General features: G+C 48.6%; 1 protein-coding gene and 1 long non-coding RNA gene across 4 annotated transcripts in view; one reads left to right on the plus strand and one right to left on the minus strand.

Annotated features, from left to right (window-relative positions):
* LOC121232588 overlaps positions 1 to 22,995 on the plus strand; it is a 108,717-nt gene that overhangs the window by 70,810 nt on the left and 14,912 nt on the right. For 2 of the 3 annotated variants that reach the window (XR_005931359.1, XR_005931360.1), the window contains exons 2-4: positions 8,627 to 8,769; positions 14,645 to 14,749; positions 15,449 to 15,565. This is a non-coding gene — a long non-coding RNA (uncharacterized LOC121232588). Of the gene's footprint in view, positions 1 to 8,626; positions 8,770 to 14,641; positions 14,750 to 15,448; positions 15,566 to 22,995 lie in introns of all 3 variants that reach the window. The other variant, XR_005931361.1, reaches the window with a different exon arrangement.
* The window catches only part of LGR6 (leucine rich repeat containing G protein-coupled receptor 6), a 150,039-nt gene that overhangs the window by 55,680 nt on the left and 71,364 nt on the right, over positions 1 to 22,995 (minus strand). Inside the window, exon 4 of the mRNA XM_030001169.2 lies at positions 17,480 to 17,551. Coding sequence (XP_029857029.1) covers positions 17,480 to 17,551 — 72 coding nt within the window. The remainder of the gene's footprint in view (positions 1 to 17,479; positions 17,552 to 22,995) is intronic.

Below are 22,995 nucleotides of genomic sequence, written 5' to 3' on the forward strand. Positions count from 1 at the left end.
GGCTCTGGGGAGACCTTACTGCAGCCTTTCAGTACTTAAAGGGAGCTTATAAAAAAGATGGGGACAGAAGTTTTAGTAGGGTCTGTAGCAATAGGACAAGGGGTAATGGTTTTAAACTAAAGGAGGGTAGATTCAGAATAGATATAAGGAATAAATTTTTTTACAACGAGGGTGGTGAAACACTGGAACAGGTTGCCCAGAGCAGTGGGAGATGCCCCATCCCTGGAAACATTCAAGGTCAGGTTGGACGGGGCTCTGAGGAACCTGATCTAGCTGAAGATGTCCCTGCTTATTGCAGGGGAGTTGGACTAGATGCCCTTTAAAGGTCCCTTCCAACCCAAACTATTTTATGATTCTATGATTCTATGAATGACACATTATTGAATATGTAAAACATTGCCTTGTAGGTCTGCTCCAACACCTGGGCTCTCTGCCCTGCCACAGAAGAGCTCACAGCCCTCAAGCAAGACTTGCAGGAGTTCCCTAGCTCCATTTCCAGGCTAAAAACTCTTGTGAAAACCATCCCAGGCAGTGAATGAAGGTTCAAGATGCAAACATGTTCCCAGTTGGCTTTGGAACAGGACCTAGTGGAAAAATTTGCAGGGCTCCATTTGGACTGCAATGAGTCTTCACTCCTGACTTAATGGGACATGTACCTCTGGGATGCCCTCCATGAGGGATGCTCAGGAAATGAAATCAGAGCAATACAGAGACTCCACACAAAGTGCCTTTGGTACAGACAAGAGGGCTTTGTTATCCCCAGTTGCAGACACCTCCAAAACCCCTCAGGTCAGAACCGTGCAAGAAGGATTGCCAAAATCTCTGTGCAGCTATAGAAACTGCTGGCAGTTGGGCAGCTGCACTCCACTGCTGCACTGACTCCCCGACCAACCCTCTCCCTGGGTGCCTGGCATTGCCCCCCTTGCCCATGGTCCCAGGCACAGGAAAATGGAGAAGGTATAGAAAGCAGCCAGAGGCTAAACAGAGTGGTTCAAAGGCCCACCAAACAGGGTGGGTCCTGCATATATGCTGGGAAACACAGTGTTTCTCAAGCACACAAGCTAGCTGGAAAAGCGAAGGGAGAGCAGCTCTTGGGGGAAAAGGAACAAGACACACTGCTCTTTGGGGAGAGAGGCTCTGAACAGTTCATGACACCCTGAGAGATACCCAGGGCCAAGCATGTACTGGGACATAAAAGCCAGCTCACACCTTGAATGCACTGGGACCAGGGCCAGACCAGACGCATCACAACGTCCCTGTCTGGCAATGGGGACCTGCGGGGGTGTCACAGCTGGGTTCATGTCTGCCTTGCTCCATCCACTCTCCACTCATGAGCTGACATGGAGATAGGGCTCCAGATGTCCAGTCTGTGGTGGTTGACTCAGGCAATCATTGCTATTTTGTTTTGATGGACACTTGGATGGGGTCATCCTCCTGTTGAGGTGCTGGACTGTACCCTGGTGTGTTTGAGTGCCTCCTTCTGTTGGGTGAGCACCCACAGGATCCCCCTTGATGTTCCAGTGCAGCCACCTTTGTTTCAGAAATTAAATAACCCTCATCCTTATAGCTCATAGACTATACTGGGGAGAAGCACTGGCCTTTGCTGAGAGCCTTGAGCCTTGATGGTCATGCATGTGGTGTGTCACTTCTCATTGAACACGTGTGACCCACAACTGGCCAGATGTTGTCCTGGAGAGGAGTGCACAACAGCTCTCCACCTCACCAGGGCCTCAGGCCCTCTGGGCTTGGCCCCTCCACAAGTTACCAGGCTGTTTTAAACAGCATGGCAGCCCTCCAGAGCCAACACAGGGGTCTATGGGACTGTCCCCTGGCCCCTCTCTGGCTGAGGGGATCCTCCATGGGCTAGACACAGTAGTTTTTGAGCCACACCAGAGCTGCAGGGTACTGGAAAGCTCTTCTGCTCTTTCTGGCAGCTGGGGCTGCTTTTAAGGTGTAACGCTGAGTCATGAAAACAGGGCATAGTCTGCTTGGCTGGGATTTGGAGCTAGCTGTCCAGTGCCCCTGCTCTGCCATGGGCTCAGTGTGACCCTGGGCAAGCTGCTTGGCTTTTCTTTGCCTCCTCCTTCCTCTGTACAAAGGGAAGAGTAGCTTTGCCCTGCACTGCAAGGGGCTGTGAAGGGAGCTGCTTCCCTTCAAGAGCAGTTAGCACTGTAGATGGCTGTTAGGAGACAGATTGCTTGGACCATCTACAGCCTGGGCTAGCAGGGACCTCACAGATCATGACACTGAGCTCCTACTGCCAAAGATACCACGTCTCATAGGAACTGTCATGCACAGATCATGACACTGAGCTCCTACTGCCAAAGATACCATGTCTCAAAGGACCTGTCATGCACAGGGCTGGCTCCTGCTGCTCCTAAAATTTTGCTTATGCACATCACATCACTTGGCTAAGAATTAACTTGGTGTTTATCCTACTGACACAGCTAGTGATTCCTATGCCTTACCTCATAAGGTGAGACAGTTCTGTACTTTTCATCCTTGAGGCTCACTAGATTGACTGTGCTCCCATCTACCTTGCTATGGGAGGAACTTCTTGAAGTCCACAGGGTTATGAAAGAGGCAGAGAGTTAAAGATGAGAGCAGACTAATATGTCTTGCATAGAGGACTAAATGCTGCATAGATGGGTGGCAGTTTAAACACGTTGTTCATTTCTTGCTTGCCTTCCTACCTCCAGTTTACCTGAAGCTTGTCTGTGGTTCATCAGGAGTGCTCACACATTCAATGCATGTAACATCTGGGACCCATCTTCCTCTTGCACTGACACATCTACTGTATGTAACATCTGGGACACATCTTCCCTGCTATGTGGTTGTTTCTACTGTATGTAACATCTGGGACCCATTGTCCATCTTCTCTATTGAGTCGTCACTAGGGAAATGCAGCATGCCCTGGATACTTATGTGTATAAGTGAGTGAGTTAAGGTTCATGAGTACCCATAATAAAGGTCAATGGGAAACACATTGAAACTTACTATATGACTCATATGCAAGAGTGTGTGTGTGTCGAATGTGGATGTGAGCTGTGATTATTATTTCTTTAGTGTCTACAATGTTCTAGGCACTGGCAGGGCAGTCAAGATAGCATGTGCCTCTTCCTGAAAGCTATTACAGCCTGAGATGGGAAGTGACAGTGCATATGAGAGGAGTGTGAAGGTGGAATTAAATTTCTGTGTTTTTCAGAGTATCTTCTGAGGGACATTTGCTTATTGAAACGTGGGTACTGCAGTCATTGCAGTGTGAGCAGAGAAAGGTAGGAAAAATATAGATAGACAAGTGACCACTAGTTTCAGCTTGGTGAACGACCTCTTGAATGTTTATCCAAATGGAGTTCCTAGTTGCCATGCTGGATTGCTAGCAGTCAATACAGAAAAGTTTGGAGGTGACTACAGTACCTGATGGGCATAGCTATGTAGGTATAACCTCTGCCAAGCTGCTAGAAAAATAGAGTTCAAGCCACCCAACCTGTGCTGTGACCTCTTCGCTTGGAAGCACAACCAGTGATCCCAGAGGTCCTGGGGCATGGCAAAGGTGTCACTCATCATCACCCCCTTCCATGTATTGCCAGCCACAAGCTCAATGAATAGGAAAATTAGAAAGTGAAGTCTCAAGAGGGGAATTGACTCAGGTGATTATCATGAACATGATGGCCCAACTCAAGATCACAGGGAGCTGAAGAGCCTACTCTCTACACATTCCAGGAAAGAATTTCAAAAGCTGTAAAGAGATGAAACTGCTGCTTTTTACACACTGTGTACACAGGTAAGGCATCTGATGCAGTCAGGGGCAGAGTGTCTATATCTGCTGACACCATTCTTGGGAGGAGATAGCAATTTATGCAGACACCTATTTTTCTATATTATTTGCCAGTTCTGCCACACAATAAAATGTTACAGTGACTGAAGTTCACTAAACTTTTAGCTGTTAGTCTGATAAACAACACAACACTCTCATCTTCCTGGGACATGAATCCAAGAATCCTTCACAGTGTGGACACTCACAAGCATGAGCCATATGGACATTTCCTTTACATAAACTTCACAACGTCTCATTGCTCAAAGCCAGGGAGTAATGGATGAAGGATAAATGGAGGCAGGGATTTATTGAGGCACTGCTAAAGAGAACTGTTCCTTGAGGATGATACAGTCAACAGCTTGTGTGTTGTCTCTAAATCTTCCTCTCAAAAAAGCTTTTGAGGTCATTGTAGTGGGATAACCACATTGCATTTCATGCTTTTTTACTCCTAAGCAGAGAAGGCTCTAATCTGACCAGCTAAGTTCCTCCTGCTGACAGGAAAAAAACATGTCTGTGATGTACACAGTACTCATGTCAGAAGCCTTTCTCATTTCTGACTTGCCCCCAGAACAGTGGTTACAAATTCAAATCCCTCCAGCTCTGGAGTGCAGAGAAATTCCTCTCTGGTTAATGGGTAAGCTGCTCCTTGCACTTGCATTTTGGGCAAGACAATCTTCTCTGATAGGTTTCTCTGAGGGCTACTCAAGTGTGTGCTGGGTCATGTGCACGGGGCCATGGGGGAGGAGAGATGCTCAGCTCTGCTTTGGTACCCATGCTCTGATGACGTGTGTTAGCTTGGTGATCTGGTTTTGTCAGCTAAAAGTGGGGGTGGGGAGAGGGGCATTTTTTTGCTCTCCAGGGTTAGTAAAAACACATCTCACCCAGCCTTATTCACACAGAACTTGAAACCAATTATAGGGTCTTTCCATAGCCAGAAGAGAAAACGAGAGTCCTCCAAAGAGTGAATCACCCCCCCCCAGACAGGGCTCTGAGATAACAGGGATGATTCACCCTCTGGAGATGCTGATCATTTTCCACTGCTGACTAGCTGAGATGAGTAATATCTAGATGGCTATGGTCAGAAGAGACCAATCCACCTGGTCTGCCTGAGGGAGACGTGGGCACATCAGAAGCTTACCTGAAGGGAAGGAAGGTTGTGTAGCAAGGCCATGGAGGATGACTCAGAAGAATTTGACTTCCTTCCTGGTGGTATCTTAGGATCTCCCACCATGAGGGAAGGATCTAGCACTACAGTCATAGCAGAGGCATGAAGACACCAGCGTCCTGGTCCCAGCCACTCGACTTCCCAACTACATACCTGGCCCAGGCTACTCTTGTAATGCCAAACGCCAGTGTGGCTGATCCCGCTGCTGCTCTTTGAGGGCTGCAAAGGGAAGGCAGTGAAGCTGCTTGTTGGGTCCTACCAAGGGCACAGTGACCAAGCCACAGTTTTTGCCCCTATGAAAAAGGGTGATGCATTTTCTGCCAAGTGGATTTGCCAATGGCTTTTGAAAATGTATTATTGTTCATCATTGCAGTAAAAATGCTAGTGCTCTTCAAAGGTACTGGGGAACATTCCATAAACAATATGGGGAGACAAACTGAATGGCAGAGAAAGCTGCTGGAATAAGAAATAAGGTCCAGTGACACACTTCGTTTCCTAGTCTGGGATACTCTTGAACCCAGACCAGGGATTTGGATCAGGCCAGTGTAAGCAGAGGAACAACTCCAAAATCTGAAAGTTGAACTGGATTTGTATTTTAATGCACCTTTTTCTCCTCAAACCTGGTCTGATATTGCCAAACTATTGCTGCTGATCCTGGTCACAAGCACAGGTCTTCAGTGACAGCTCAGATTGGGTGAAGTGGAGAAAAGAGCTAGCGAGCAGCAGATTGGATGACAGCCTGTGGTACACAGAATCAGAAAAATCTTGCCTGCTCAAACTCTATGCCAAAAAGCAGTAATTCCTCTGAATTTGTCTTATCATCCTTGAACCAAATTATGAGAAGTGGCCATAGAGGAGGAGAGCCTCAATCCCTTCCAGGGACATCAGCCCACCTGAATCCAAAGAAAGAAAACACAACTGTAACATTTCCTCACTGCCTGTGCACTGGCTCAACTACACAAGCTACAGGTGCCATCTTGCCGTTTTCAGGTGAATCTCAGATTGTGCACACTACACCTGGGAGGAAGGATCATGGCACATGGAGCCAGAGAGGCTCCTGCTTCCCTACAGCCAGTGAGGAATACTAACAGCAGTCAAACTTCAGCAAGGAGTCACCACACCATGGCTACATCACTGCATGAAAGTTACCTGCAGTACATCCAGTTGTGTGGCACGCCTGACTGTAGTGTTCACTTGGATGTGGTAGATATCTGCTCTTTGCCCCTCCTAGATTTCTTCTTTGTAGAAATACCATTAAACACTTGCAATGCCAAAATGGAGACCAGACTTCTGAAAACAAGAATGGGGACAAAACTCCACTGTCTTAGCTGTGCTCCTCTCCAGAGCTGTCTGCTAAGAAGAGGTGTCTCAGGGAAAAGAGGGGATTTCAGAGATGGGGCAGGAAGGTTTTGAGCAGCAAGTGTCCTCTAGAGTGGAATGAACTTCTTTAGCATGCTGCCTGCACTGTGACACTTTTTTGGGCTCTTTTTCCTGTCACAGGCATGCTTTCTGCTGCAAAGTGGTCTATAACAGGTGAAATTCAAGGTCCTGTGCTCTCAGTAGCAGCAACCACCAAGTACCAAAAGTACTTGTGGTTACTTTGTTTCAGTCCATCTTCAGATTCGCCATTAAGAACTACCTCACTGCTCTTCCCTGACCTCTTTTTTCATTGTGCTCCAGAAAGACCCTGTAGCCAATAAGTCGAGTTACAGGACTGAGGTGGTCTTGCCACAAGACAACTTCTATGCCAACAGATTGTAAGTCACTGCTATGTTATGTTGACTTTATAGATTTCTGTTTTTCCCATAGCTTTTATCCTCTAAACACCCAATGGAAACAACACCTTTCTTAAACCTTACTGCATCACATGTGATTTATAGAGAAGAATATTGCTGTTAACAGCAAACTGTCAAATCTCAAATAGATCAAAGAATTGAAATGAGGAATGAATTGACTGAGCTCTTCAGGCCATGCTGATTCCAAAGTAATTTTTTTCTTCCTTCTGTCATAAGAATTTATATGTTTGTGAGAATCTGATCAGGTGGGAAGAGCTTTCCTCCTTTGTCTACATCAAAGTCCACATGTTCTCAAATTGCTATAAGTCATTCTTCACATTTTAATCTCCGGTCATATGTATAAAAATAGTTACTTGCCTTGAGGGACAGGGGATGAAGTAGTCTTTGTTGCATTTCCATAAGAGTCCAAAAGGTTCCTGCTAAAGATGTCAGAGAAGTGGCAAACCAATGGGTTGGAGGAACTGGATTATTTTAGTTAGAGGTAAAATTAACCTGTATGCAAGGAGTGTATATGTCAGGCTGATTTAGCACTAAGAGATTATGAGTCAAGTAAAGCTGGAGTGAAATCAGAACATAATGGGAAATTATATTTGTAGAAAACATGAGAATGCTTGCAATATTTTTAAGAACAGTGTATATGACACTGTTTGTCCTCCAGGTTGCATCCTGTCAGATCATGAAGGCATTGAATCCTTCTGCAGGGCAGATGTAAAGAGGACAGACACTGCTGTCATATAAGCATCTGAAATGGGAAGGTGACATTAGCAGAACCAGTGCTGATGGGACTGGAGACCTCCTTAGGGAGACTGTGGGAACAACAGATTTGTGGCAGAGTGCCAAGTGAATCCTGCAAATATTTCAGAGGGATGCAGTGAACAAAGACTGTGAGGGAGAAAGAACAACTAAAATGAGAGCAAGGACAGGATCCCAGGGAATGGGACCTATTGGGCTGTTGCCCACCACCTGTGTATTGTTGCAGTGGTAATGGCTAACTGTATACTAGGTGCATTAGCCACCAGGTAGCAGGAAACGGTTTGCTCTAGGTGACTGACGCATGCTGACATGGAGGGAAGGTCTCTTGCTTATCTGCAGTTGCTTCCCTGACATGCTGCATGCAGGAGGAGTTGCCAAGAGACAGAAGACAGATGGAGACAAGGCCACAGGTTTTTCTCTTGGGCCCCTTTGCTTTAGCAAACACACCATCAAGCCCAACAGCAAAAGAGTCAATCCTTTTGGGATACTGGGCTAACAAATTGCCCACAAGGACTGAAGCCAGTATTTGCTAGCATTATGGTGCATCTTGCCAGAGAGACAAGAGAAGACTTAAAGTGCATTGTGGAAAGGAGGCAAGAAGACCCTGACCTCACAGTGCAGAATCGTGAGGATTCACTCCTCATGAAGGGAAGTGCTGCAGCTGCTATTGGGGAAAGGGAATATCGCAGAGCAGGGTGTGGGGCATGACTGAGAGATAGGAGAGACTGATGGCAGAGGAGGAGGTGAATGCAATGGGGAGATTTGTCGAAAAGTGACTGGGAACCATTCTCCAAGTCTCATGTGCCACAATGGGTTTCTGTGCTTGCAAATGCAAGGATGAAGTGAGGTATGGGCTTAGTGTGCTGGAGGCTGCTGGGGCAGCAACGGCTGTGGGGAAATCCCACGGTCAAGGCTAGTCCAAGGCCTTGACTGTCGCTGATCACTTGGATGACGCAGAAATATCTGAAAATTACTTTATTGGGCTGAATGGGCTTTGCAGACCTTTAGCCAAGACACCAGACTTCTAGTTCCCTCTTATCCCAAATTTTAGTATTGATGGACTATGATTTACATGCTCTCTTTCCTCTGGAGCAGGGTTACCAGATGTTTAGATGTTTCTGGACAACCCCCTGCACATGCAGGCCAGGGGATGGGCTACAGCTGTGGTTAACTCCCTGATCCACATGCCATGCTCCAGGTACCAAGGACTTACTGAGGACATCAAGTTTGATGCACAGGTCGGTATCACAGCTAGAAGTCATCTCAACTGTACTCAGATGTCTCCTTTTGAACTATGTGTCCCTCTCCAGCTGTGAATGGAGAGGACCAGGCACTGCTCTGAGAGATCCATCTACAAAGGCAGGTGCCTGCTTCCCAGGAGATGTGTTTCTCCCCCAGTGCATCTAGTTCTCTTTCTTGACTAAAGGGTGCTGCTCAGACACATGGAGATGAGCTCAGCTGGAGCCTTCCAAACTGCTGATGGCTCACCGGGGGTTAGATGACTTTATGTGTGTCAGCATCTCTGTGCCACCTATGTCCACACACTTGGGGTCTGGGGTCCACATGAAGTGACACGCAGCCACAAGTCTCTGTGGGAGGAGAAATGAGCTACCATGGGGCAGGAGATAAATGAATGGATGCCTTTATCCAGCAGGGAGAAATGTGACTCCAGAAGCTTTGTGCCTATGCTGCTGTGTCTTACTGAGTCAGAAAACCTGCTACTGTCCTAGGCATGCCCAAAGTCTCCCAAAATCCCAGCACTTAGCTATTAGTGCAGTTCCTCCCCAGTCTGGAGGAGGGAACCCCAAGGAAATGCAGAGCTCTCGGATTCATGGCCATAGGCTAGAAATCAGATCACCATGCTGAAAGCACAGGCTGGTACTGTGGACCTGAACTACAGTGGTAACTTTCGGAAAGCTGCACTGGGCCACTTAGAAATCTTATCCTCCTGGAGCCCCTGGCCTCAAAGCCAGGTGGGAGAAGCTGTGATGACTGTCCTGAGGACACCATATAGCCACCCATACTGGAAAAGCACTGATACTCTTCTGGCTGGCACTAATCTGTCCTTCCCCCTCCAAACTGCTGTAGGCAACACCCACCCAGAGGAGCCAGACACACGCTAAGCACCTTCCCAAAGTGCTGATCTGCGAGAAACTCCAGAAAGAGCCAGCCATTCTCTTCACTTTCCATAAGTACTTGAAAAAGAAAAACCAAGAGTTTATCTTGATCTCTTAATCCATCAGGTTTCTTTTCTCTTTGCTTTCTCTACCTCTGCAAGCCTGGTAATTATAATTTATAGCACCTGCTCACTTTGAAATACCTTGGACTCCTTCTGCCTGGCAGAGGAACAGACACAGTGCCCATCTGCTTTAGTTAAGTGCTCACAAACCACAAAGTCGTTAATTAGACTGACACACGACTCTTCCAGAATACACATGGTATGTTGTTACTGCACCTATAAACCACTGGTAACCAGATACTCTGCCAGGGGATCACAACTGGATCAGAGCATTACGCAAAGCCTTGGCACCCCTTGCAGGGCTCAGAGCATTGCCATCAGGTGTGCGTGTTCTTTCTAATCCTCCCCACTGGGCTTCCCAACATGCTTCCCAGATAAAGCAAGCCTGCTGGGAAGCAGCTCCCTCACACTTGGTAGGAGGCTCAGTCTCCAGAGCTTTGTATTCTCTTTTGAAATCCAAATTCCTCTTTGTATTCATTTAGTGATCCCCGCCAAGGTCTCCTTCCTGACAGCTTGGGCTCCAGGCAATGATGCCTCCACATCCTGTAGCTGACAGGGAGCAGGGCAGGTCTGATTCTGGCCCCACAGGCATGGCTGCAGCTTCAGAAGACCTGTGATGAGGGGTGTTTGTAAGGACAGGTGTGTCTGATGTGGATGGGGGTATTTGGGTAGATTTGACACTTGCCTCCTCAGGCTGGCTGACATCCATGGTGCCGAGTGAATCATGAACACCTCTGGTCGGGAAATGCTGACCCCCCATAGTGGATATCTCCCTCTGGAGGAGGAGTGGCCCAGACCACATGAAGTCCCTGATCAGTGATACTCGGTGATACGCAGTAAGCCAACCTGGAGCAGCCAAGCTTTGGATCAGCACATGAAGTGATCGGGAATGTTTGTCCTAGACCTACAAATGCCCTTGGCACAGAGTTATGTTGAATGACTGGAAACGTCCACCTGGTTTGCCAGTCTTCCCAGCACCTGTGTTAGAGTTTGCAGGAGGAAGCCCTGTTAGTGTGTTCAAAATATTATTTGCCAAAACTCAGGACTGCATCTTCCTTGGTTAGAAAAGGTATGGAGGGATCACACAGGGCAATAGCAACAGCCTCTTGGAGACCATCCACAGGGGAACACCTTGACCCTCTCACCTCACCCAAACTTGCCTGAATCCGAAGTCAGTTTTTTGGCATGCTGTCTCTCCTGTGAAGGACTGGAACTTCAGTAACTTAGGTTTCCTAAAAGCCAGTATGCCTCATCTAGGCTACTTAAAATTAGTGTCCTCCCGTTGCTGGTTCCTGCACTACAACACATCTTTTGTGGGTGACACCACACCTCCCATGGAAAACCCTGCACACTTGGAGCTCCTGGGCTGGCAGCTTTGAGAAAGCTCCTTGCCTGAAGACAGATCCTCATCCTAGCCAGGTCAGAAGGGAAGAGCAGGGAGAGGGCCCCAGGAGAGCAGTGTAAGCATGGTCTTTGTGACAACTGCCCAGTGTTTCTCCTGCCTTGTTTCTGGTCTTCTAGAGACAGATGTGAGAGCAGGACCCAGGCCATGTTAACAGAGAGCTGCTGCTTCCTCTCCCTGGAGGTGGAGTCTTTTGTTCAGGCTGCCACAAAAAAAAGCTTGTGTGGGAAGGCATGCAGGGTGGATGTGCAATGCAAGACAGCTCCAATGTGGAACAAGGTTTCCTGGGGGGAAGGTACTCTGGGGAGTAGAGTTCATGCCCTGACTGTGCCATGGACTCTCTGATCATTCCGGACAGGAGTATCCTACTTCTCTGTGCAGTATCCCCCAATAAAAAGGAGGAATAACTTTCCTTCTGCTCTCTGAGTGACAACGTTTATTGGAGTTTCTTTCTGCCTGGACTTTCCTCTCCTTGACCATGTATGTACAAGTTGATGTCCTGCTGTTAGAAACTCCCAAACCTGCTGCAAACTTCCTAGCTAGTACCATGACCTCACAGCATGCATCTTGTGGAGCCTGAGGAGCATCTGGCTGCCTGCACTGTCCTGCACTCTCAGCCAGCAAACAGAGGGACTTCAGTACAGGTCTGAACATGCCTCATGCCTGGGACCCCAGCTTGGACCCCAGCAGTGCAGCAAAGGGACCCAGCAGTTCAATTCCAAGTACTACCAAGGCTTGGGTGCATGTGTCCTATCTCAGTGGGCATCCTCTCCGAATGCTCAAAAGGCAAGACAGCTGCTACCTTTGGAGACAGCTGGAGTTTATTAAACATTATTTTTCTCTCTCCTATTTCAGAGACTCCACTGACACATCAGGTTTTTGCTACCTTTCAGCTCTAACTTGGTGCTATGCAGGCAGTAAATACCAACCTCTCTCTGTCCCACAGTGGCTAGAAGCATGCCTTTCTGTTTTACTTGTTTGGCCACCTCATTCCTTGAATTGCCTGGTAAGTCCTGCTGGTAGAGCTATGCTCAAAACAATTGTTCTCAGCTTCCACTTAGTTTGGCTGCTTCTGTTGTAAACCTGAGAAAAGCCTTGTGTATCGAAAAGTCTGTTTTTCCTCTCCTGTGTCAGCTTGTCCATAAGAGATACATACTTTCCCTTCAAATCCTGCCTGAATCCCAGAATGATGAACGTGGACATCAAATGCAAATATCTGAAAGAGCAAGAAAATAACCAGCACACAATTCCTTTCTGTCTGTACAGCTGTCTGTTCCACCCCACTCCTGTTGGCTCCCATTTCACCCCCCTTTTCAGCCGTCCTGCCTGCACAGCATCTGTTGCCAACCTGCAAAGCAGATAGTTAATATTCCATGAAGTGCCATACAAGGCTGGTAACTGATGAACTGTCATGGTGTGCCATAAAGCCACTTCCTCTTCTGAATGGAAAAAAATAGTCGCTGGGCAACACGAGTACACTGGGTCTCAGATAGCCTGACCAGTAATGCTTGGAAACCATACTCTGGGTGACCTATGGGTGTTCCAGGCTGGCTAATTTTTTGGCAACGAATACACAAGAGTCTCATAAACTTGTGGAAAATGACTCAGGATTTGAACAAGAGGGAAAAAAAAGAAACTTTCTAATGCAGACCTGTACTGGAGGCTCTTGGCCTGAGGTTAGTAACTACATTTGGAGAAGTCATGGCAGCACCAATGAAAACCAAGTAGAGCACCTTAGCTCTGTATCTGCCTTAAGACATAGTGACTGTCCACACTGTGCCACTCCTGTTTTTCAAATCAGGTCTCATTTATTTTTATGGATCATTTTCCTGTTTGATAGGAGAAAGGAGGAAAAGGTAGATACAGAAGAGCATTTCTAAACATGAGCTAGAAGGAGAATTGCAAGACTCTGCAAGCACTGGCTTCTCCCTTGGGGGAGCAGCACAGGATGGAGACCCAGGATGAAAGCAGGTCATGCTTTCACCAGTGTGAGACACAGCAGTGGTACAATCTCGTAACACACACTGTGTGTCTTCAGAAATGTCCCCATCCACCCAGAGCAGGGCTGTGCCTCATAGCTATGCTGGGCTTAGTTACCAGACACGGTTCTTGGGCCTTCACTATGCCTAAGGATTCTTTGTTGTACAGTTTCTGTATAAAGAGGAGAAAGTGCAAATCATCATCTTTTTCTGCATGTGCCCTCCACACTTTGAAGCGGCCAAGCTAGAAGCACAGACAGGGGTTGGTGCAGTGCTGATGTGAGGTGCAGCTGGCTTGTGCCTGTCCTTGGAGAATAATTGTCCGTGGAGAATAACTATCTTGGAGGATAACTACCTTCTGTACTCTCCATACTGAGGGCAGGTTTTACTGCAGCCTGTTGGTGATCTGCGATCAGGGTCTTTCTGAGAGGTACCTTCTGCCAATCCTTTAACCAGGTAGCTCAGACAGAGAAGAGATCTCCATTGCGTGGGACACTTCTGAAACTTTTGCTTCCAGTGACTGCCCCCCGCCCGCCCCAGTTTGAAGAGTTGGACCTAACCTTACGGGCACAGCATGGAAAAGCAACTGTAGGGGACCTGACTGATCTTTTATGGCTTTACCCTGAATTTTCGTAAGCACAGAAAGAACAGGATGGGTGAGGTGGGTTCACTGATGTGAGACCTACAGAAGATACTACTGTTTTGCCACTTGCTTTTTGTTACAGAAACCTCTCTCCTGGGAGCTTTTTATCTTTCACACAGTCTATCCTAAATACCTCCTCTCCTGATGACTGCTGGTTATACATACTGAGCGTGCCATTGCAGAGTCTTGAATGAGGCATGGAAACACCCTAATGTGGCAAGTGGAGCCAGGACACCTAGGTCCTACTCCTGACTTTGCTGTTGCCCTAGGGAAGATCACTTTGCCTTCCCATGCTCATGTCATTCTTGCCAAAGCAGTGCAAGCACTGACAGTGAGTGAAGTCTCCAGAAATCACTTCTGAGCATGCAGCTAGAGATGGCTATATGCAGGTGTTATTATCCTAATGGGGAAAGATCCACAGCATCTTGCCCCACAGTTTTGCTGTGTCTACCAATTCCCACTAATTTACTGCCTGTGGCTTAGCTAATCCCTTTCCAGTTTCTCTGATCAGGTGAGATGTGATGAAGAAGATCCAGCCCAACCGCAGCAGGTCCCACCTTTCTGACTTGGCGAGCAGGATACCTGTCTGACTCAGGGGGAGAGGTGTTGCCAACAGCAGATCTGCCACAAGGGATTGTGCTGTTTTCCCAATGCACGTCTCTTATTTTCTGATACTTTGCTGGTTCTCAAAGCTGGGCCTCCCAGAAAGGGTGTTTGTTTAAATAGTCATCTGTGTAAAGATGGTCCAGAAGCCCTGGGCAGTCTGTGACCATAAGAACAGTTATCCAGGCTCCCTCGGCTGGAGGGGCACTTTAAGCTCCATCCCATTAAATGCTTTTTTTCTCAGCAGGAGCCTTCCTTTGAACTTATTTACTCTCACTGTGCCTGGTGGCTGGTGGATAAGCTGTGGGTCTGGCTGGTGTAGTCGAGAGCATTGGATAGAGCCATCCTGCAGGTCAGAAGTTGTTGCCCCCTCTCCCACCCTGAACCCAGGTCTTGTCATGTCTAACAGGTTTTTTCTTTTTTTAAGAAAGAGACAGGAGTGGGAGGCCACTGGCTCAGTCCCTCCTGTGCACAGTTTGTGTCTGGGACAGGAATTTGGGTCCAGTGAGAGGCTGGGAAGGGAACCTGAGCCCCAGAGGTGGAGCTGGGGAAGGCTCAGAAAAGGTGGCCCTGGTCCAGGGGGTTGAGGACAAGTATCCTAAAAATGAATGGTGAGGCAAGGAGGCATGAAGGAGCCCAGAGAGACTGGGCATGGGTGCTTGTGCACCGTTAGGAAGAAAGACCTGCCTGAACTACCAGGGTTGAGGGGCTGAGGGCAGCTTTGAGGGGAGTAACAGCCCAGACAGGTTGGTCCAAAGGACCAAGGCTGCTGGGGAAAGGCAGGAGGTCCCTGCTTAGTCACCTCAGACCCTGGATGGGATCCTGCTGGCTGGGGCAGCATGCTCTGGGGCAAAATGGGATACAACTGGCAACAGAAATATCTTGCCACTGCTGCTGTGGCTCTTGAAACCAGTCCTAATATGACAGGCATTAGGCATGTCGTAACCAGACATGCCCTGATAGTCAGCCCTCTGATTTTATTCCAAGCCTAGTCTCCCTCTGGTTGTCTGAAGAAGCTTGTTTCTTCCTAACATTTGCTCTTACTGTTCAGTTTCTGCAGGAAGAACACAAGATCCCAGCTGGCCCAAGCTCTCCCTCCTCGCCCAACTTTGGAGACACTTGGGGGGCCCACACTGGATGAGGTGGCCTCGAAGTGCACTAAGAGCAGGTACCTCTGTGTTGATTCAAGATAAACCATCCTCCCACCCTGAGCCTTCAATGAAGCCCAAAAGTGCTGTGAGCAGCTGCTTGGAGCGTTTTGCATTTCTCATGTGCCATGTGGTATTTCGGGAGGGGGCTGTTGGCTGAGGGGATGGAGTGTTCGGACACCTCAGCACTAGCTGAGGTGGCCACCCATCAGTGGTGTGTGCCCCAGGCCAGGTGGCCCGAGCAGCCATGGTGTGTGCAGGCAGTTGAACCTTCAGAAGCAAAGGTTGGGTCTATCCAACCATGGGCTCTGGTGGCACTGGTTGTCACACACTTTCAGGGGCATAGGAGAGACAGGCTGAGGGGGGAAAGGGGCATTCCTGGGGCAACCCCACTGCAGTGACCTTCCATGTCAAATTTCCCTTGAAAGGGAATTCACCTGGAAAACAATCTAATCTCCAAATCCTTGGACTGGGAGGTCTTGACTCTGGCGTTGATGGTGATGTCAACACATTTTAATAACAGCCACAACCATGTGCCAATGGTGTTTCAGCAACAAATGTTTCAAATCTCTCCTGGCAGAAAGAGTGTTCATATCCTGCACAGCCAACACTCCCATTGTAAATTAATATTTAAATTAATATTTACAGAAACTCCTACTTGGTGCTGGGAGGGCCACACAGGGAGAACTGTGCCCAGTTTTGGGCTGCCCAGTGTAAGAAGGATGAAGAGGAACCAGATGGGTCCAGTGGAGGGCTGGCAACTGAGTCAGGGTCCCAGAGCACTTGCCCCAACAAGCAGAGGTGGAAGGAGCTGGGTTGGTTTCACCTAGCAGAGAAGAGGCTAAGAGGAGATCTGCTAGTGACCCACAACTAAAGATGGTGGAGCCAAGCTCTTCTGGGTAGTTCCAAGGGATCAAACAAAGAGTAATGACCACAAATTGTGCTCCAGGAATTTTAGGTTGGACTTGAGGAAAAGCTTCTTCCCCACGAAGAACAGCCCCAGGCCAGGTCACCAGTGAGGGGGGAATCTCCATGATGGGAGGGTTTCAAGGCTTGGACAGACAAAGCTGCAACTGCTCCACCTAGTATTGGTGGCAGTCCTGCTCCAAGCAGAAGGCCGGCCTGGAAGCCTCCAGGAACTGCTTCCAGCCAGCATTTCTATGATAAAACACACACTAAGACTAGGACTGAAGTTAAGGGTTAGGAATAAAGTTAGTTTTTGAGTGGTTCAGCCCAATTCAGAATGCTCTTACAAGCTTTGGCAGTGCTGCTTACACCAGCTGGGCGATTACCAAACAGAGCTTCCCTAAATTCAGTGGCACTACCAGGGTCTGATTGCAAGTGTGTCCACACTCAGGAAAACTGCAAATATTTCAGTGATGTGTGATTTTTAGTGGATACAGTAGCACAAATCTACTGTGGATACAGTTACTTTAAAGGAAAAGCAAAATCGCAGCCTTAGCTTCTTCTCACAGCTGAATCAATAGAAGTGTTTTAAAGCATTTCTACCCTGACATAACTACCCTCTATCTGGGTAAAACAGCCCAACTCGCATGTTGACAGACCAAAGTATCCTCTGTGCTCCCTGGCAGGTCCCTTCCTCACTGTGGTTGGCAGTGGAGAGGATGGAGCCCCTTCTGGGTGGATATTTTCCAGTGTTCCTTGAAATATGCATTGGCACTGGTGGCCTTTTCATCACAACAAACACATGGGGAGCTGTAATTTCAACATCCTTTACCAAGACAGTGTTCCTTCCTTGAAAACTGCCCTCCCCTCCCTTCTATGCTAAGTGACAGTAATCTTTGCTTTAATTGGAAAAGAAAAGGAAGAAGGGACAGAACATCCTTGACAAAGGAACTAATGACTCAAATGCTGGGAAGCCTGGGGCCCCCAAGGGACTGTGCAGCTCGAAGCATTGACTTTTAATGACTTACAGAGACTGGAGGTTTGGAAGATCTCTCAGTGCCTCTGCAGGGATGCGACTCAGCTGATTGTTCTGCAACATCCTATAATTAGAAAAAAGAAAACTTTGTTAAAAAAAAAAAAAAAAAGCCTGACATAAAATGGAGTTTGTTGCTGCTTGTTTCTGAAGCTGTCCTGGACTCATGCTGGAAAGCTAGAGGGGTTGGATGCACCATGTTGGTCACCCAGGGCTCTTAAGCAAGCTTGCAGGCAGCTTGCAGGAGAGCTGCAGTCCAGGCTGGCCCAGGATCCTGCAGCAGAGGGTCCCAGGGGTGACTTTGGTGCTGCAATGGGGGATCCACTGCGAGGATGTGACCATAAAGGGGTTTCTCCACTGCACACTTGCGTCTGTTAGTCCAGGATAATACCAGTGCTTTCAGCTGAGTTGTCCTGTATTTATACTTGTATAAGACATCCTTCTCCAAGTGTGTGCCAGTGGTGGTTACCTCTGCAGAGTCTATGGAAACTAGCCTGTGGACTGTGTCAAAGGGACAGAGCATGGCCTTAGTAGTGAGGGGCAGCCCAAAGAGTATTGATGCAAGTAAGAAACTTTGCCATTGCTGTGACTGCTAGCTTTACTGCAGAGGATTCAGAAGTCTGTCATGAAAGGAAAGTTGAAAAAGACAATTGTAGAGACAATCTTTAAAAAAGGGAAGCTATAGGCCACCAACCTCTTCAATTTCTGGAAGAAAATGGGGACTTTCCATTAAATTATTTGGATGTACACAGAAGAAAAAGTAGGGAAACAAGCAACTGTCAGTAGTGCCTAGTGAAAAATGGGTTGTGTCAAAGCAATCCAGTTTTTTTCTATACAGGGTAAAAGCCCATGAGAATGGAGAAGAAAGCATAGACATCATCTACCATGACTTTAGCTTTACTTTAGTAAGATGTTAAATGCTGGCATGCAATGCAGGAGAGAAGACACATTTGATATGGTACGAAAAGGCAGCAGAGGGGCCATACTCAAATTAATAAATGGTTCCCTCTCAAATGAAGAACATGCTTAAGGGTCTACAGCATCTCTCCTGGAGATGACACTCATTGTTATTGCTAAGGAACCAGATGATAGCTGGGAGGGGAAGGTTGTTACCTCTGCTGACAACACGGGGCTGCACAAGGCACCATGCACGTACGAAGAGGGGTGCAGAGATCAGCTAGTGTGGGAGAGCGGCTGGAAAATGCAGGTTGCTGCAGGGAGACCAAGAGAAAGGCTCCGTGGATGGACAGGGATAAGCAGCTGTGCAAATACAACTGGGCACAGGCTTGCAGCCCTGCCAAAACTGCCTGGGGCTGGTGGGGATACCTGGACACCCAAGACAAGACAGACTTGCTCTTGGGAGGGTGCAGAGACACTTTGGGGGTGGCTACATAGGGGTGTGAGGAGCAGGACACCAGCTGTGATCCCTTGCTCCTCTTGATGCGGGGCAGGCTTTGGCCAGGCCATGCTGTCCCATCTGGGCCCTGCCCTGCAGGACATGGGGCAGCAGGAGAGCAGCCAGAGGACAATGGGAGAAGGATGAGGAATTGCCAGATCATCACCTGTGGGGAAACTAGAAATTACAGGGGTGGCAGAGGAATGTAATTGGGATAATTTGGTCCAGAAGAAAAAAGCCTCAGGAGGCAGCATGGGAACGTCAGGCACGGAGATGTGCAGGGTGCTCACACACCACTCCTCACCGGTGGGGCAGGGCAGGGGTGGGCGTGTTTGAAGTGGCTCCCTCTGCCCATGCCCTCCTCTTGCATCTCCTGTGCAAAACTGGTCCATGGGCAGCACAAATGGTCTCAGGTGTCCTGGCGCACACAAGGGGCAATCCGAGCCTCAGACACTCTGGCAGTCTCGGATCCCTGCTCCACTGACTCCTAATTTTCCTCTAATCACTCTGTTGTGCCCCACTCCCTCCATCCTGCCATTCTCAAAATGCTTTCCCTCTTCACCTTCCCGGGTGATCTTCTCACCACGTGCTCTGTGTGGACACGGGCCAAGTACAGGGAGCACAGAGCACCATGAGCTTCCCTGCTGATGCACCCAGAGCCCATTCTCTCAAGGTGCATGGTGCAAGGCTGGTGGGGCCCCTGAGAGGAGCATGACCCACAGAGGGTCGTGTGGCTGGTGTGAACTGTGCTCTGGCAAGTCCGTGATCATTGTCCCTGGTTCTCCTTCCATGCTTGTGAAAGGGGAATGTAAGCCCCAGTGATCAATCTCATGGGTGCTCTCTGCAGCCCACTGGGATGGGGAAGCTCATCCAGGCAGACAGCTGTCATGCAAGGACCAACCCAGCTTCTGGGGCTCCTGGTCCTGCACATGGGTTTGTTTCCATAGCCGAGGTGTGCTGGAGGGATAAGACACTGCGTCCTGCAGCCCAGTGAAGTACAACAATTCAGGTCAGTTGAAAATCAAGAAGATGCACAGCTGAATAAGGAGTGATACAGAGTGGGGCTTTAGGAAGCACTGTTGGGGTTTTGCTGGGGCACCAATTGGCTCTCAGTGGCTCTATGAAATCTGAGCTCAGTGTTCAGAGTTGATCAGTGGAAATATCTGGAGTCAATATTAAAGCAAACCCCATTGTCATACTACTGCTGGATCCTTCTGCCTCCCATCTATTACAAGTCCCTCCTCCAACCAGTAACACAGACTGAGAGACTTTCCAGACCACCATCAGCATGGGCTGATTCCAAAATGAAGCCATTTTGGCACAGACAAATTATATTTAAGAAAGATGCTTCAGAGACCTCTGAAACCACTGGAGTGCTGGACAGTGCTGTTTTTCACAACAGCAGGGCAGCTAGAGAAGTTTTCAGATGCTGAGACTGGGACAAGAAGCAATGCTTCTTCACATGGCACGTAATTACTCCAATAAGTCATCATCAGAGCATGATACAGAGAGGCCAAAAAATAGTTCCAGACAGGGTTAGATAATTTTTTAGGGACAGGGCCACCCTGGTATTAAACAAGAAGTTATTCATTCAGCCTCAAGCTTAGGAAAGCCCCATCTCTTCTCACTGGGAGCTCAGGTTGAGCAGGAAAAGACATGCTGCATCTACCACTGGGTGTCCCAGGATGGCTTTTCTTACAGTATGGTTTTAAGGACAACCCCAGTCAGGCCCCTGGTCCCTGCAGTCAATCTTTACATGGCATGTAAAACCATTCCTGCATATTATTTTTTTTCATAAAAGGCTCTTGCAACAACAACATATAGCATGATTTTGGCAAGAGCTCGAATAATTGTACCAAAACCTGGGGGATGATGTCAAGGAAGTCTCTACACACTAGCAGGAGCGTATCTCCTCACTGTGGCATCTGGGTCCTGGGGCTGCTCTGTACTGGGGTGCCCAGGTGCCACTACAAAAGGAGGATGGCAAAAGGGTTCAGAGGAAAGCAGGGCATCTGGAGAGATGTGACAGGGTCACAGGGTCCCTCTCTAAGTGGTGGCATTTCCCCTTTTGGGATGCTGGTCTTCTATGAGATGCAAAAGGCCAATGCTGTAGTTCACTGAGGAGAGCACCCACAGTGGGAGTCCTGGGCTCCAGGCCAGTTCCAAGGATGGCTGATATGTTCTGTATTAAGGGGTCACTGTATGACTTATGTGAACAGCATTGCAAAGAGGGAACAACTCTGAAAACCAGTCATCTCTTCACTTCATGTCCCTGAAAGCTTTGGGCATGCCCTGTCCCCTCCCTGCATTCATGCTCCCCCAGGAAAGGAAGCTGCATTGCAGGATGTGTGCATGGAGGATGGTGCAGGGATCTGCATCAGGATTCTAGGTACACCACAGGATGACCAACTGAGGCACAGACATGGTCTGTGAAATGGAACCTCAGTCCACAAGATCACACCAACCCTGAGATCCCAGATCACACTGGCTTCAGCCTTTCTCCACTGGCATCTGTCTTTGCTCCTGCCTCTCCATCAGCTCCTGGCTCCAATTCAAACAAAATTCCTGGACTTCATTAGCTTTCCTATTGCAAGCTGCTGCTTCACAGCAGCCTGGAGACAACCTTAGTGAGCGCTTGACTTCTTCTGCCCATGGAGCAATCTCACCACCTATCCAGCCCTATGCCCACTCTGACTGGTGCATTTTCTCAACTGCTGAGTGCAATTTTCTGTCTTCTAGCAGCTGTATCAATGAGTAAAGTCCTACAGGTCTGCACTGGTTGATGAGCCACTATCAAATGCAGCACCAGGCCTTCTGGACAAGCTGAGGACATTGGTGAACATGACAAGCAAAGAAGATTCATGCCAGCAAGTGCTCAAAACCAGGTCTGGATAGTGCACTGTCACCTTGGGTTGGCACTGTTCAGGTGACCATACTGGATCTTGCGGACACTGGCAGACATGGACACACAACCTGCTATCCACAGCAGTCTGACTGGAACCCGCATAAGTCACAACTCTTCAGAGGTCATGTTTTATTTTCAGAAGTAGGAGGATTGTTTGTTGGTAGAGACCACGCCTGAACGACCAGAAAAATGCTGGGATCAGGTCCCATCACACCAGGATCCTTGCACAAGACAGTCTCAGCAGACTTACAGCCCTCAGAGGTACAGGCCTGTGCATGTTAAAATGTCCCCATCTTGGGAGGCTGAAGTGACTCAGCCAGCACAGTCAAAGGGCTGTTATTGCTTGAGGCAACTGTGCCTGGAGCCTGTGCATGGGGATTAAAGACATTCCAACCTCTGCACGTTCCTCTTCCCTCCCCATGGGAGCGTCTCGTGGATGTGCCACACCATTCCCTTTGTCTCAAAGCCATTTCTGTTCTGCACAGGCTCGGGGTTGTCAAAGAGGTAGGGTCTGTCTGAGGATTCCTGAAGTGTCCCAAGCCACCTGCAAGCCTGCCACCCTGGGGCAACATGGCTTTTTTGGTGATGTTTTTTGATGTGTGTTCACAAGCCAGGCTAGTCAGTGCCTGTCCTGGACCACATGAGATGCTGTGATTGCAGCTCAGGGGGAGAAGAGAAGGAGGGACCAGTGGGGGTGGCCATTGGGTAGGGTCCGTCTGGCCAGGAGATGTGGCATATGCAGAGCAAGGCTACTCTTGCGAGGCTCACTCCAGCCTACCTGTTGATGGAGACCAGCCATGGGCAGCACTGGGGCAGTATGTGGGTGGGAGTGGCTGCAGGCAGCACTGGGTCAACACGCTTGTGCAGGCAGGTGCTGGGCAGCACTCACGCCACTGTCTGTGCAGGCAGAATGTGGGCAGCGCTGGGTCTGCACATTCAGGCAGACTGGTTGAAGCTTGTTGAGGAACGGAGCAGCGGGGTGGGCCACCCCAGCTGGCTGCTGCGAGTGCAGGGTCTGCAGCCAAGAGGATGCACCCAGGCATTTTGCCCTCTACATTTTTGGGGTGAGGCAGACTCAGGTTGTGGTTGTACTTGGAGTCTTTCCCTGCGGAGTTTGGTGTGGGATTCCTTCTTGTCTACTAAGCGCTGCTGCTGCTGCAGCATGTTCAGCCAGGAAAGTAAGAGGCCTGGCAATCCTGCTTGTGCAGCA

Source organism: Aquila chrysaetos, chromosome 24, assembly GCF_900496995.4.
Source record: "Aquila chrysaetos chrysaetos chromosome 24, bAquChr1.4, whole genome shotgun sequence".
Taxonomy (NCBI): Eukaryota; Metazoa; Chordata; class Aves; order Accipitriformes; family Accipitridae; genus Aquila; species Aquila chrysaetos.